General features: G+C 41.3%; 1 protein-coding gene across 2 annotated transcripts in view; it reads left to right on the top strand.

The window, feature by feature from the left end:
- Positions 1-5,868: 5,868 nt before the first annotated feature.
- IFIH1 (interferon induced with helicase C domain 1) overlaps positions 5,869-16,516 on the top strand; it is a 28,588-nt gene continuing 17,940 nt past the window's right edge. The window contains exons 1-4 of one of the 2 annotated variants that reach the window (XM_038143084.1): positions 5,869-6,433; positions 8,184-8,340; positions 9,826-9,996; positions 14,066-14,146. In XM_038143084.1, coding sequence (XP_037999012.1) covers positions 5,984-6,433; positions 8,184-8,340; positions 9,826-9,996; positions 14,066-14,146 — 859 coding nt within the window. In that variant the 5' untranslated portion in view covers positions 5,869-5,983. The remainder of the gene's footprint in view (positions 6,434-8,183; positions 8,341-9,825; positions 9,997-14,065; positions 14,147-16,516) is intronic. The other variant, XM_038143083.1, reaches the window with a different exon arrangement.

Below are 16,516 nucleotides of genomic sequence, written 5' to 3'. Positions count from 1 at the left end.
CACTTTCAAGAACAATTGTAAACTTTCTTATTACAAAATGAGTAAGCTTAGCTTGTGTCCAAAGCTGACTACATTAGAATAAAATGATCTAAGGTCTGTAGGCTTTAAATACAGTATGTACTGTATGTGCATAATGCTTTGTGAATACTTAGATTTAATTTTATTAAAAATATTATTCTGCTTCAAATGTTGTGTTTATTTTGGAAGGAAATGATGTTTTTATTACTGCTTTCAAATATTTTTAAATGTCCATATGATTTTCTAATCTTATAGATTTAATGTGAAATTTCTCTAGCTTGAGTACTGTTTACAGAAAAGAATATAACCCAGCTAGAGGGGGAGTACATAAATTTTACCTAAAACCAAGCTAAACCCTCTGTCCTAAATCTGTGCAGAGACATGCAATAGTGGCTGTCCCTCACATAGATACATTCCTTGTATCTTGGGATCAGAATGAAACATGACACTTCAGTCACATACAGCCACTAGATAAACCCAAGGTTAGTAAATCATTCCTCATTTAAAATTAGTGTGAGTGTTAGGCTACTGAGCATGGCTCTGCTTTACCTTTGCTTTTAAGGATACCTAAATTAATTAAGTCAATACCTTTGTCACTGAAAAGATAAACCAACCCTTCTCATACAAGATCAAATTTTCTACTCTTCATTGTTGATGCTACTCTTGATTGTTGAAAAGTCCAAATGGTACAACAGGCTGACTGTTCTTCTACCACGATGACAGGAGGGCTGCACTGCTCAGTACCTTACAGGATCAGATCCTAGTATCAGGAAAATTAATCCACAAACACCAGAGCTTTATGTTCAAAAAGGAGACAGAGGACTCCTGCAACTTGATTGGAATAGAGGGAGGGAGAGTCCCCTGGGGCACAGCCCATGGGGTTTCTCTCCGTTTCGGAGGGCGCAGCCTCCTTTTATCCTGGACTCCCGACCGCACATTGCCCTCTTCCTTTCCTTGTTGCGTTGGCTGAGGTGCTATGGAGGTACCGCCTTTCCGAACCGCCTACCACGAATCCCCCCTCGAACCTGTCATTTTACCCTGAAGTTCAGAAGTTCAGGCTTGTGCAGACTCTTGAATGTTTCAGGAGCAAAGCTTCTGGGCTCTACGACAAACTCGCTGCTTGAGGTCAGTAAAGACATTGAGACCCATTTCAAAGAGTTAACACCCATACCCTCATCCATGGAATTTTTTTGTAAAGACATTATCACTCATCTTTCCTCCCACTAGGGACCAGTCAAAATCTCTGCCTGCATATACTTCAATTGAAACAGGAGTGTTGGATAACAAATACCTTCTGGGAGGTTTTGTTTGGGTTTTTTTAAACAGCAAGTGTTAAGGACTTCTGCTCTATCTCAGCCTGGTAACTAACACTCATGTCTGTTACAAGAAACAAGTTAGCACATTTTCTAAAAAGGCATTTGTTATGCTACATTCTAAAAAGTCTGTTATAAAATAAAAATAAAATTAATGAAAGAATTATAATGCATGAGCATTGCTTTACAAAAGGCTTTTTGTCCAATTTTATCACCTGGTATTTCTCATTACTGCAAAGAGATTGAGCAAAACAGGTGGCCTGAGGAAGGAGCATTGGGGAGGGAAGAGGAAGAGTGACAACTACTGTAGTCAGTCAAAGTGAAGGAAAAGCTACACTTATTCCTTTTTTTTTTTTTTTTTTTTTTTTTTTTTTTTTTTTTTTTTGGCTCAGAGACTTTGTTCCTTCCTTTGTCCTTGTACCAAGAAAAAAAATATCTCAAATGCCTACAAATAAGGGAGACTTCTTAAAGTTGTGGAGATTTTAAGCTCCCTGCCAAGGAACGCAGAAAAGATGAAAGTGTAGTGGCAACACTCTAGCTGCCCCTTCCTTGCCAGAAAGATCTGGCTTCTCAGGTAACTTCTTCTCTTGTTGAGGTTCAATGAAGACCCACTGCTTCAACATTTTTTCTTCCAGAAACAGATAAAAAACAGTGAGTATGGAAACTTATTGATTTTCTAAACAGCAAAAATTGCACCTTTTATTTGCAGGCGATTTTGCTGGGTTTTTTTGTTTGTTTGTTTGTTTGTTTGGTAGGAACATTTGGCTATGTATATTAAAAACCTGTGGCTAAAAATACATATAAATTATAAGCTGTAGATATAGAGAAGTCTCCTGGAAATTCAGGAATAGCCGAAGTAGCTGGAGTGCAAAAGCAATGTGGACAATCACACAATGTGAGAGGTGAAACTGTACAGATCAGCACAGCTCTTGATGAAGTTAATTGGCTCCTACCAGTTACAGTTGTAGTTCAACATTTAAAGCAAAGGAGAGGTTGTGATGCTTTTCAATAGTTAAGCTGTGCAGCAACCTGAACTATTTGGATGTGCACATTCATCTACAGGCACAGATTTACTGTAACACACAAATGTCATGGGTCTTGGCCCAATGGCTGTTTCATGGAAGCATACACCCAACTGCACGTCTCTTTCCTTCCATGTTCCCTTGCTGTTCACTTTGCAACTACATTTTCTGGTCTCCCACCTCGCTTCTGGCTCTCCACAGACGAACCTCTCTTCCCTTTTCCTGCTGTAAATTGTGCCCTAGCAATTTCATCTCTCTGGTGAGCACTCATCAAAGTTCCTGTCTCATTCACCAGCATCATAAGTAACATACAAAAAGCTGAAATGCACTGCTTGGCATAGCCTCTGGCTGACTGCTGAGGTGAACCAACTGGAGTCTTGCCCACTGGTAAATTGTAAGTCCTCTAATTGGAGCTGCTGAGCTCTAAAATGCTGAACACAAATAGAATCTCGGGAGACTGCAATACTGGCACAGCAGAAGGAACCAGTCATCCCATGACTGGTGTACTTAATACCACACCTGCAGATCAGCATCCCTAATCTTCCTACCCTCTCTGTTAAATACTCTTTATAAATATTCACACACTGTGAGCACCATGTAAGAATGTACACTGCACAGGGCAGTGCAGTGCTGTGCTGTGCAGAGCTGTGCTGTGCTGTGCAGTGTGCTGATGTGCAATGATGTGCACTGGTGTGCAGTGCTGTGCTGTGCAATGCTGTGCGCTGATGTGTGGTGCTGTGCAGTGCAGTGATGTGCAGTGCAGTGATGTGCAGTGCTGTGAGCTGATGTGTGGTGCTGTGCAGTGCACTGATGTGCAGTGATTGCAGTGTGGTGCAGTGCGGTGCTGTGCGCTGATGTGTGGTGCTGTGCAGTGCACTGATGTGCAGTGATGTGCAGTGCTGTGAGCTGATGTGCAGTGTGGTGCAGTGCGGTGCTGTATGCTGATGTGTGGTGCTGTGCAGTGCAGTTGCAGTGCGGTGCAGTGCTGTGCAGCGCAGTGTGATGCTGTGCGCTGATGTGCGGTGCTGTGCAGTGCACTGATGTGCAGTGATGTGCAGTGCACTGATGTGCAGTGATGTGCAGTGCTGTGAGCTGATGTGCAGTGTGGTGCAGTGTGATGCTGTACGCTGATATGTGGTGCTGTGCAGCGCAGTGCAGTGCGGTGCTGTGCGCTGATGTGCACTGCGGTGCTGCAGCCGTGGCGGCTGGGCCACGTCCCGGCTTCTCCCCTGCGCTCCGGCCGAGCAGGGAAGGGCAGCGTCGGGTCTGTAGCGGGGCCGGGTGGTGGCATTGCGCAGCCTTTGTGATAGCCAAGGGGAAAGCCGAGTGCTTCTCCCCTGCACTGCCAGAGCGACTGCTATGAACCCTGACACCAATTTCAATTATATCTGAAAGGGACAAAGGTCTCAGGAATCGGTGTAAACGTCCAGGACAGCGATAGTCAGGGTATCTCCATTATTCGTAGTCAGAGCAGGAGCTCAGCCATCATCTGCGCAACCTCACACTAGCAGAAATAAACAAGTAGTATTCTTTACCTCTGGAAGTCTCAAATGTCCTTTTAATGTCTGCAAACCCTTAGAGCCAGTAAAGGATTGTTTTGGAATTAATATACAGCCTGATTTACCACCACAGCGTACACAACAAAGCAAACACACAAACCCCATCAGTACACACTGAGTCCTGCGGGCTCCTAAAACTGAGCAAGGAAGGCTCATGTGTCTTCCAGCAAAGGTGCTGGAGACAGAAGAAAAAGTACTAAGGGGAAAGAAATCTTTCAAGGGAAACATGCATAAAGTAGAAAAGAAAAAGTAATGATGAAGTAACAGTGAAACTAGAGATAAGCATAAGAACGATGAAATGAAAGTAAAAACAAATTAAGTTCTTCTACAAAAGAAGCCTCCAACTGAAGGAAGCTCCTCTGAGAGCAGACTACTGCAGTCCATCTCAATGTGACAAGCAGCTGAGGGTACAGTTTGAACTACAGAATACTTTAGGCTGGGAAAGGACTTCTGGAGATAGCTGGTTTTCTTTTAAAAGCAAGACATTTAATCAAGGACACTGTCAAGCAAAATGTTGAATATTTCTATTGAGGAAATTTCCGCTACTTCTCTGAGTAATATATTCTAATGTCTAATTGTTTCTAGAATGGATAATACTTTCTTCTTATATCTAGAGATAATTTCCTCTAAAGAAACATATTCCAGTTCCCCTTTGTCCTGTGTACCCCAGTGAAGAACCATCCAACTTTTAGGAGCTGAAGAACTGCTGGTGTTCCAAGATAGGTTCTTTCACCCAGTTTGCTGGGGCTGATCTACACAGAGAATCAAGGTATTTTATTTATTTACAGTTCTGCCTTGCACAGAAAGAGGTGCTTGGTGGCAAATTCACAAAGTCAGTCATGACTGTCAACATTTTTTTACATTTTAGCAGACAAAGGCATTAACGCTCATTGGCTACAAGTTACAAAGTTTTTCATATTAATTAGTATTCTTTCTTCTATTGGTTAAACCATTCCCTTGCTTCTTATGCTGATTAGTCCACATGCCCAGTCTTTCTCTTCTTCTGAGTCAGTGGTTTCCTAGATCAGTGGTCTGTGAATCAGTGGTCACAACTTCCTTGTGCCAGAATTACATTCTACCCAGTCAGAGCCGATCTCAGCACAATTGCTGAACTGCCTTAATTTGTTTTTTCCTTACCTTGGGAGTTCTGCCAAATGTCCTTGAGGCCCATAAATTGTGTTCTTTGATTCTGCTATCAGTGATACATCCTTCTTCCCAAGCTTTGTTAACCTCCCCCTAGGTCTGAAAACATGCCTATGCCCTAGACCTTAACAAGGCAATTTTACAAACAAGTAAATTATCTTTCTAAGACCCAGATATCACTGTGGTTGGATCTTCCCTGACCCTTATTTTCTCCAGGCTTTACAAACATAGTTCTTTCAAACATGTGACAGGCTCTCCAATCCTGTTGGCCTCTGGACTCAACAATTTTTCAGTCTCTTGAACTGCCCTGGACCAAAACTGAACGCAGTAATCCAGACACTCTCTGTTTATCATTTTACCTGACCTCAGCATCACACTGAGGTTCCCCAAATCCCCACGATGGAAACCAAGACTGCTTCTGAAGCTCAGTGACACGTACGGTACGGGTGAAACCTCATCCCAGGGAGAGACCTTCCAACGCCTCAGACACCAATCAAGCACCTCTTATTGCTGCCACTGCGTGCCGGGCAGCAGCCAGCGCCCAAAACTCAGAAACGCTGTGAGCAGCCCGGGAAGCGAGCTCTCGTGAGCTGGAAAGTGAAAGACGTGTTTCCGTTTATGATTCGGTTTTTCAACTCATGGTTACTGTCAAAGGTTTTCTTACTGGAAAAGGTTTCGTTTTCGACACTGAGGAGTGGCACTGAGCCGTGCCAGGCGCGGAGCCGCCTCCCCGTCCCGCGGGCCCGGTCCCGGCGAGCCGGTCCCTGGCGCACCGCCCTGCCAAGCGAAACCGAAAGCCGCGCCGGTGCTGGGCCGGGCGGGCCGGGCCGGCGGAGCGTTCGCTGAGGGGCCGCGGCCGCGCTGCTCGCCGGGCCCAGGCGCAGCCCCCAGCAGCGGCCCGCAGGAGCCCTGGGTGCCGGGCGCCGCCATGGCAGAGGGCACCCGGGACGAGCGGTTCCTCTATATGATCTCCTGCTTCAGGCCGCGGCTGAAGCAGTTCATCCAGGTGCAGCCCGTGCTGGACCGGCTCCCCTCGCTGAGCGCGGAGGACAGGGACCGGGTGCGTGCGGCCGCCCTGCAGCGGGGCGCGGCCGCGGGCGCGGAGGAGCTGCTGCGGGCCGTGGAGCGGGGCCCCCGCGGCTGCGGCTGGATCCGCGAGTTCCTGCAGGCGCTGGAGCACGGCGGCTGCAGCCTGGCCGCCTGCTACGCCAACCCCAGCCTGAGCCAGCTGCCCTCGCCGGCAGAGGAGGCCGAGCACGACCTCTGCGTGCACCTGGTGCAGCTGCTGCACGGCACGCTGGTGGACAGGATGCGCGCCGTGCAGGTGGCCGAGAAGTGCCTGCAGAAGGGAATCTTCCAGGACGAGGACGTGGATCGGGTGAGTCCGGGAGCAGGCAGTGCCACAGAGACTGGCCAGCCCCAGGGCCTGTGGGGCAGGTAGGAAGCCACAACTACAAATGGCATAGAAAATGCAAAAACGAAAGGGGAGTTCCCAGACTTGGGGGCAGATAGACAATGGGTACAGGTAAGCCGATGAAGACTGTTGACAGTGGGCCAGCAGGTGGGATGCCAGCTAAGAGCCTGGCAAAGAAAAAAGCCAGGAACGGAGGGTTGGACCAAGACAGTGTCTAAGTGAAGAAATACGTCAGACTTTACTTATCATTTTGCCACAGACCTTAGGCTCAGAAGATCATTGTCTTTTGGCCCTTGAACCATACCAGGAAGTAGTGATGGTCTGTAAAGTCCTAAATAATACTGAGTTAAAATAAAGCAAGATTTTCTGTCCCCTTTTTTGCTATAGGTTCCCTAAGGAGTATCACACTAGACAGTGACGTGAGCAGAATTACCAGTTGGACAAGAACAAGGAAGTGTTAACCTTTGATGAGAATACTGTCCAGTGTTTATTCCACTTGGCTAAGAATGACTTGTCTGGAATGTGAAACCTAATTGAAACTAAAAAAAAATATTTATATCCTGTAACAGTCAGTGTTAGGACAAATTAAAATAATAATTTCCATAGCAATAAGGGGAAAACTGGTAAACTAAGGGTGGAACTAAGTGACATTTGCACTCTGAGCCTTTGCATTCACTTTTGGGGTCATTTTATGCTCCATCTCAGTTAAATGACTGTAAGATACATAATTTTGTCTTGTGACCATCGGGTGGCAGCAATGATCAGATGCACCCTTTGTAGCAGGGAGCCAAGCATGCTAACACAGCAGGCAGATGCAGAGGCCTTTTAGGAAGCTACTGGCTCCGTTCCCTGGTAATAGGTCCTCATGTTCCCCTGGGTCACCTTTTTGCTGCTGGCATTTGCATCAAACCATTTAATACCCTTCACAATCCTGCCAGTTTAAACTCCAGTAGAGTTTAGGCTTTACTAATGTCCCCCACTTCCCACACACTTCCTTTCAGTCACGTATCTCAGTCAGGTGTTCCCACTGCTATGCCTGCCCATTTCCTTGCATATCAGAATGGGTGATTCTTGAGCCTTGAGAAAATGGCCCTTGAGACTGAGCACCTGTCTCAGGCTGCTTTGCTCTTGGGTTCATGGTTTTGTTCCTCATTGATCACATGTCAAACTCTGCTTGTGACAGCCTTGGGACACTGTTCCATAGTTTTCTGAGGGCAGTAGCCACTTTCTAGAGGCTCAGCTATTGTATTTTTAAGTCCACAGTTTAAGAAGGGAAATGTTCTATTTTATGTATGAGGTCATGTTACAGGTTAAGTCTGAGCTTTGGTAAATTGTGTGACACCATTTCTCCTTAATCAAGGTTGCCTATTCCCTAAACCGGTCTGAACACCAGTTGTTATTCCACAATACTAATAATTATTATATAATGGTTACTTTTGTAACAATTGTCTAGTACTACCAGTCTCTCCAATTAAATTCCAGATCTCATAGGTTTTATATATCCTACCCAAAACCATATGGAATGAACATGAGGTTGGACAAAATTGCAATAATTCTCTTCTGATGAGTGGCAGGTCTACTTTATATCTTTATTTCTCCCTATGCTTTAATAATGACAGGGGAATGCTTTTGCACCTATACTATTCTTATGAACTTCCTCAGACCATTTCTAAAGTCTGTGTGAGGGTTGTTTCTGTTTTTTTATTTTTGCCAGATCCAGACTGTTACTGACAATCGTGGGAACAGAGATGGTGCAAGGGAGCTACTGAGCAGAATTGTCCAGAAGAAAGATTGGTTTTCTTCTTTTTTGATTGCTCTCCGTGAAACCCAACATGAAGACCTTGCAGATGATTTAAGTGGAAATACAGGAGGTAATCATCTTATTTCACTGGTACAGAGGTGTGGATTTTTATTATATCTTCTTTTTTTTTTCCTTCAATTTTCTTTTTTTTTTTTTTTCTGTTACTTAAGAAGCAACGCAGGATTCCCACCTCCCACCATAATAATGTTTTATTGACACACTGGGACTAATGCTTTTGATTGTCCAGGGATTTCAAAATCAAGTTATGTAACAGTTTGATTGATAGATTTTGAAATACTGAAAGTCCTTATTAAGCAATATGAGAATTGGGACAGTATGGATTTAGTTACAATTAAACTGAGTCTTACTTTTAAAACCCATTGGTTTTCAGTGTGATTTTTATAATCATTCATAAAACATACTTTGAAAATTAATTTGAGCAAACAAAACAGACTTTACCAGAATGTCTTCTTCAGTAAAGTGTTTCCTTTACAGAACAGTTTACAAATATTTTTGGCATTTTAAAGTACTTTGCATACTTTAAGACATTCAAAAGTCTCAAAACATTATAAAATTTACTAAAAATAATGCAATAAACTATTAAAGTGGCTACTCCTTTTCATTCCTGTATAATGTTTATAATACTGTAAAGTTAATCCCAGTGCTCCCCTGTATTCTTAAATGTGAAAAAAAAAATGGAGCCCCCAAATAATCTATCCCCTTATTTTTGGTCCCCATATGTTTTATGCAATTTTAGTGACTAAATTACTTTAACAGATTTCCCATTTAGCAGCTTCAGCCTGCTCACTTGAGGAGTTCACCAGAGCTGTCTCTGTGCTTTTAGTTGCTGCATATGGGTCAGAGCATTAAGACTGAGGCAAGAGTGACATGAAGATGTCTCTTCCAGCTTTGGAGAGGAATCAGACAGTGTTCTCCCAGACACACACAGGCAGCTGTGATATTTGAGGATGCAGTTCAAAGACGGTTGAGTGTTGCAGTCTGCAGGACTGGTGTTGGTGTTACCACAGGATAAGTGGTAACACTTATAAGTGGATTCTGCAGGAATGATGTTGGTGTTACCACAGGATAAGTAATTTTCCATGTACGCAGTCCTGTATGTTTGTAGATACGTAAAGTGTGTCGTTGCAGGAGCATGCCCTGATGTAAGGTCATAGGAAACAGCTTCATTGGGCACTGTGGATGAAGAACACTGATGCTACATTTTGTCATTGCAGCTTGACCCCTGTGATTTCTTACAGTAAAGTACATTGTTATTAGCAAACACCTACACACAGAAATTGAGAACTTCATAAAATTAAATCTATTAACCTACTTAAGTTTAGTTTCTAATTGTAAATTAGTAAATTCTTAGTAAATATTTATATAAAGGTCAAAATTCCAAACTATAACATTTGAGTCAAGACCAAGACCGTATGTTATACTGTTATGTGCCTGATAAATACAGGTTAGTTCTGTGTTTTCTGTGCTCCACACTAAAAGAAATGAAATGTTTTATAGAACTGCCTTAGAATTTCTCTATATTTTCTGGGAACAGAGAATAAACAAAATGGGATGGAACAGACTACGAACGAAGAAACGGAAGTTACAAGCCAACCAGGATACGTCATAGAGGAGAATTTGAAACAGGAAGAAAATGTGGATGGTAGTTTCAGCAGTGAGAACAGTCTGTTGGAAACATCCATAGAAAACAATTCTGTGATGTCAGGTTTGTCCACTAACTGGTATTTTGATCTGGTACCTGTGTGAATAAATGAGTAGTTTTGAAATATATTTATTACTTTTGATAAAAATATTAATATTATTAGGTTAGTATTTTGTTTCACACCCATCCATAGTAGGCTTATACTATCCAATGACAACATTAGGTTTATTAACATTGTCAACTCTGTACAGTGTTGACTAAGTTTAAGATAAGAGGAATGTTTTTATACCACTAAAACTGCAGCTGTATTAAGTACTTCTTTCTAGAAGGCTGGAAATGCTATATTGAAAGCATTTTTTTTTTTTGAGAAGTCCTTCAGTGTTGTCCAACAAGTATTTTTTTCTGTTCATTTTAAGGTTTTTTAACTTACAGAATATCAGACAACCTTTCTCATGCCACATACACACTCAGAAGTACATTTTTAGTAAAAATGTTTAGGAATGGTTGTGGCCTGTTGTTCATATAGATCGCTCTTAAAAACATGCCATGGGAGTTGCTTTTGAGTGACAGCAATTACCAGCAACAATGCCCAAACACAGCTGCAAACCAGTGATTCCAACATGCACTGCATGATTCAGGAACCATGTGTGTTCCAAGTTCTCTTGGAGCTCAAACAATAGTTACAGCTAAGGTTAATCCTGCCTGAAATCATACTAGTGGGCTAACTCAGCCAAAGGAGTAAGACAGCTAGGGCTGCTCTCTTTTTATCAAACATCTGTAAAACTGCAGCCTTTCAATGTGCAACACTAGTAGCCTGTTTCTCCTTTTGCATGATATTAACAGGATATCACACTGCTTCACAGCAACTAGTGAATTACTAACTACAGCAAAATTATCAACTTGTTTTTCCTGGGTTAGAACATAATTTCTCAGTATAAAGATGCCAAATATTTAATGATAATTCAAAGTAGATGAGACTGTATTATTCTTTCCGGATAAAGCTCAGGCTCTTATTTGGCCTATTGAAGGTAGGTTTTCATTGCTGTTAGCCTCATCTTCTACTTGCCTCTTGTCGGGTTGAGAATTACAGAAAGTTAGATCTATCAGTTATTAACTGGTGTGCCACAAGCTAATTGTAGCTAAAAAACTATGGTCTCAGCACAGAACTGAAATTAATAGAGTGCTTATTAGCAGTTTGGGGACTTGAGCAGATCTGTGCAGTGAAATGGCTAAGGGGATACAGAGTGCGTGTGTTCCATCAGTTTGGTTCAGATTGATTTCAGTCTTACGTGGACTGTGTGCCTGCAACTAATTAGAGCAAATCTCATTTGGTTTCAGCTGACAGTTCATTGCTTCTGATCTACACCAGCTCTGTGATATGAACCAAAGTAGTGTAAGTGGGGACAATTGACAGATTCACTGTAAATACACGGTTCTGAGATGAACCAAAGCAGCAGTGTAGATGCAGGGTAATAACAAGGGCTGCCAGGAGGCAGTGCTGCTTGGAGATTTCTGCAGAGGAGCTGCCTCACATTCAGCCATCCTCAAGTGCAGTAACCTTTGGTATCAATGCAGTTGTACACTCAGATTTAACAGCGCTCCGGTCTTTTTAAATTTCCTATTTCCATCCTTTCTCGTGATTTCATAAGACAGTAATTTTAGATCAGGCAGATTAAAATACAAATGGAACCCAGATTCTACTTCCAAGTGAGCTGGGAACCCGCCTAGTTTGTAACTTGATTGTGTCAAGTGTTGTCAGTTTTGCAGTACACTCGCACAATTCCTTTATGTCTTGAAAAGGACATATTTCAAGAAGAAAGAAGCTTTTCAGGTAATGTGAAATCACTGCCATTTGCATTGTATCTGGATCTTCCTCTGACCCTTTTATTTAGGTAGGTGAAACAGAGACAGAACAGTCAGAAGTTATGAGAGCAGTCAGAAGGTATGAGAGCAGTAAGGCCATAAAAACAAGTAGAAGTAGATAATTTAGCCTAAGAAATAGCTTGAGAAAAATTGAGCATCCAGAAACACAGATGAGAAACTTCACACGCAAAATTACACAAAAGCGAGTAGATTTGCAAGGTCAACACGGATTAAGTTGCTGCAGTTACCTATATAAACAACAATTTAAATAATAGCAGCTCTCTTTTTCAAGGCTTGCTTGTCTTTGCATTCCATTCCATTGTCTCTCTACTTATTTAGTACTCAGTGTAAAGTGAAGTGATGAAAATCTTCCTGTGAAATACCCCGCATTACAATGTGCAAGCGGGACTCTAAAGGAAGATTAGCAGAAGTGGTAAAACCAGCTGTTTAGACAATAACTCTTTTGTCTTGATTATTTTGGAAATGCTTATTGATTTGAATTTTTTGAAAATTTATTTTCTTTTAAAATAATTCTAGTAAGTTGCCACAGTTGAAAAAGGAGAATGTTGTTCTATTCACCTTTTATTTGGAAGATGAGTATTTTGCATTTCACATCACCACTGATGTTTTCTGTTTGAGAGATTGTTGTATAATGCATTCTGCACATTGTAATTAAGATAATTGTGTACAAAACACTTTATGGATTCATATTCTCATGACTTTCAGAAGGTCAGTTTAGATGAGAGACCATATGGAATAGATACACAGAATTTTAATTTTGTCCTCTCTTTCCTATTTTATGTGGATTCCTGGAAAGTGAAAGCAAGAGATAGCAGTGTCATCTTCATAGCTGGGAGTTCCTACTAATGCTACTAATTAGTTTGTCACAGGTCTTTGAACATGGCTTGTAACTGGTGAGGTTTTCTTCTATTTTGTGCTTTTCTGTTGGTTGCATTCATTTGTTAGAAAAACTACTAATAACCTGACTCCTAGTGGTAGCTAAGATAGCTTCATAACTTTACTGAATGCAGGCTAGGTTCAATTTCCACCTCACTCACCAAGACTTTATTGTGTATATTTTATGCATTCCTTTCTATGACACCATAACTTCCATTCAGTGCTAAATTCTCATTCACAGAATCTGTTTTGCCTTATGAATATTTTTTGGGGACAATAAGTTGTGAAAAATACGTATATTAGGATACAGGATATCCTATTATAATAGGATATTCATTGGAAAGGACTTGATGGAAAGACAAGCTCACTAGCTAATTAAGCAAAACATTGGTCAACACTATTATTGTGACCGATTCCATCTGCACACCATGGGCTCAGTTTCAGAGTGCTGTCGGCAAGCTGACAGCTCAGGGTGATGCTGTTCGCCGCGGATTTTCCCGGCGGAGCTGGGTATCTCTGTCCTGAGATAGTAAAAGGGCTGAGTTTTGGAAAGCGCGGCTTCGGGAGTGGCGCTGGCGGCCCCGATGCGCGCGTGTAATGCGTGCGTGGCCCGGCAGGGGGCGAGCGCAGCGCGGGCATCTCCCGGCGGAGCCGCTTCCGCTCCGCCAGTCAGGAGCTCGTCGCTGCCTGGGTTTAGTCGGGAACTACGGTTTGCGCTTTAATACGAGGAAACTTTAACGAAGAAAAAAAAGAAAAAAGAAAAAAATCACAGTTCGGGTTTTGTTTTTGTTCTGCTACAGATGTAGCTTTTGTGGCTTGAAGTGGCTTAAAGACTGGATGTGGCACTTGGTGCCATGATCTAGTTGAGGTGTTAGAACATGGGTTGGACTCGATGATCTTAAAGGTCTCTTCCAACCTAAAAATTCTGTAAATTCTGTGATTCTGTGAAGTGAGTAAAAGAGAATGTTCGGTTTGCCAGTATCTTCAGTATCTTTTTTTTTTTTTTTTTTCTTTTTTTTCTTTTTTGGCTTTTCACCTTTCTGGAAAGATACAGTAAAATAGGACTAAAGGGTATTATGCATGTGATGATGTCTGGAACCTCTGGTTTTAGGCAATAAATCATGACCATAGTACCTTACCTCTGCCATGCTTTGGATACTAATCTTCCACTCCATATTTTCTTCCATAAGAAAATTAATTATATTGTTCACTTTTTTTAATCTCTACCAAAAAATAAAGATCTCAGCCATCCCCCCCTGACATTCATCTAACCTACTTTAACAACTTAGGGGGAAAGAAAACAATATGCATTTGCCATTAATATTTGTTCAGCAAATATATTATGGTACATTTCTTTGTGTTTTTCATTTAGAGTCAGATGTCTCCTTAGGAGATGAAAATGTCAGTAACTTGAACGAAAACCTGGAGCAGAGCTGCACAACCAGCGATTCAGGTATGTTTCCCTTCTGTTATTATTTAGTAATTGCAAAGTAGGTTCTGGGGGAAGTGCTCTGTGAGTGGGCTAAAACGAAACTCAGTGGAGGGCTTTCCTTCACTGTAAACTCCAGTTCACTGTATTAGATGCCAGGCTTACTCTTACTTTGTTGAAAAACAGATGCCATTTTTAATGATCTGGACCTAAGTCCTAGTCCCAAAACAGTCAATTTACTGACATCATTTGAATAGGTCTCTAAATATCATCATTGTACAAACTGGTCAGTGAGGCAGAATGATGAAATCACATAGGCTGAAGGGACTAGAAGTCATCCAGTGCAGTCACCTGGACAGATATTCATAATGCTGCCACGCAGACGTGTTTCTTTTGCTCTCAGAGAGGAGCTAGATTGTGCCTGGCCCCCACATAGGGTGAGAGGGAATAGGGATATTTTAGAGGCAGCAAAAGGTGAGCAGAAGCATCTCCTGGGTACCTGCAGAATAATAATGAAGGTCCGCTTTGGACCCAAGTACTTTAATAGCCCTATTTGTAAAAGCAACATGAGCAATGGTGGTTGCCATCTGAAGATCTTTGTGAATCTCACATTTAAACACATGTCCATGTTCTAAATACAGTTTTAAATTAGATATTGGACTGTGTTTAAATGATATTTAGCAGACAGGTATTATATTGCTATGTATGAAGTATGAGCGAAACTATACACTGCTGTTGTAAAAGACATCCCAGTAAGTTTTTTTTGTCTTTTTTTTGTCTTTTTTTTTTTTTTCCAAACCTCAGGCAAAACAAATTGGGAGCTGTCCACCATGGTGATCAGCCTGTTTACCTATACAAGTAATTCAAGAACTACTTTTTGGAATCTAGCCTTTATAACATTTGTGCTGGGACTATGTCTTGTACAAGGGCTAGAAAAAAATCTGAATGCCTTTCAAGCCAGCTAGTATTACATCAGTAAGGTCACTGTAAATGTTATATATCTTATGCCTGCAAAGTGTTTGTTATAAATACTTTTAAAATAGTTTCAAGCTTTAAAGTATTAAAATCCACCTATTTTGTAAGTACACAGAAAATTCAGGATAGCTCAGATCTAAATTGCTATACTGCAGCTAAGATTTTAGTCTGTGTGTTGCTAACTCCAAAGAATTTACTTTGCACTTCTTTAGCAACCGAGGACATTCATCAGTCACATTGTATTTTTTGACTCACTCTGTCACATGAAATGTCTGGACATGGGAACTTCCCTCTTCTGTGGACAGGCAGACACACTGTATCAGTTGCTCAGGCTGAGCCAGGCTCATGGCAGCACATGGGTATATATGGCCTCATCCTTTAAGATTCCTGAAGTATCTCTCAGTAAGCAAATTGAGCATTTGCTGTGTCCAGTAATCCAGAAAAAAAACCTAAATACTGCAGTTTTGTGAAGAACGGAGGACAGATTTTTTCACAGTGTTTACTTGCTATATGTTCTGTATACATGTGGCTTTTAAAAACAACTAGTTTAAAAGTTTTTTAAAATATCCATGCTTTTTAATCATGTCTAGTAAACTCAGTGAGAGCAATAATGAGAAAAAATTGCTAAGAAGATCCAATTGCAGATGCTCTATTGGATAGATTTTATAATTTGAAATGTTACAGTAAGGCTGTTGTATTAACAAAGGTGTTCGGATGGTGTCATTGCACATTGACATTATTTGGATTTTAATGCAAAGAATCATGTGGATTTAGCTGCATTTTTATGTGCAAGGTTCATATCACATTTTATAAAATTGTGTAGTTAGGACAATAGAATAATTATCATGTTTCTTTTACCCCTGAGCATCTATTCACATGAGCCTTGTATGAAGGCAGACAACTTCCCTAGTGCTACATTGTGCATGATGAAAAATCTTTAAGTATTTAATTCTTTAATCTGTGAAAAGATTCCTGTATTTGCCTTTATCTAAACAAGGGCTGAAGAAGCTAGGAGAGAGCTGAGTTAAATATTTTTCAGGCCTGGACTGTTAATTGAGGATGTTAAGGAACTGAAATTTAACCAAACAGATGGGTGATAAAGTGCTAGTTTCAATATGATTGAGCTATTGAATTTAGCCAGCCAGAAAGCAAACAATGTTCTTCCTCAAAAGAGAGTAGTAGAAGTCAGATAAGTAACAGCAACTACTCTCTGGTGTAAATGTCCCTGTGTCCAGGTAGCACTGCACTCACACTAAAAGGCAAAACAAGCAAAAAACACTTTAGAATGGCATTCAGATGTTTCCATCAGCAGTGTTTTATCAAGCTTCATTACTTTTTGTTAGTTTGATTTTATTTAATGGAATCAAGAATACTAGAAAAATATACTTACTTTGTGTGTAATGTATCAGTGATAATAAA

Source organism: Motacilla alba, chromosome 7 (assembly GCF_015832195.1).
Source record: "Motacilla alba alba isolate MOTALB_02 chromosome 7, Motacilla_alba_V1.0_pri, whole genome shotgun sequence".
Taxonomy (NCBI): Eukaryota; Metazoa; Chordata; class Aves; order Passeriformes; family Motacillidae; genus Motacilla; species Motacilla alba.
The sequence above is the reverse complement of the archived record's forward strand: the minus strand, read 5'-3'. Positions and strand labels throughout refer to the sequence as shown.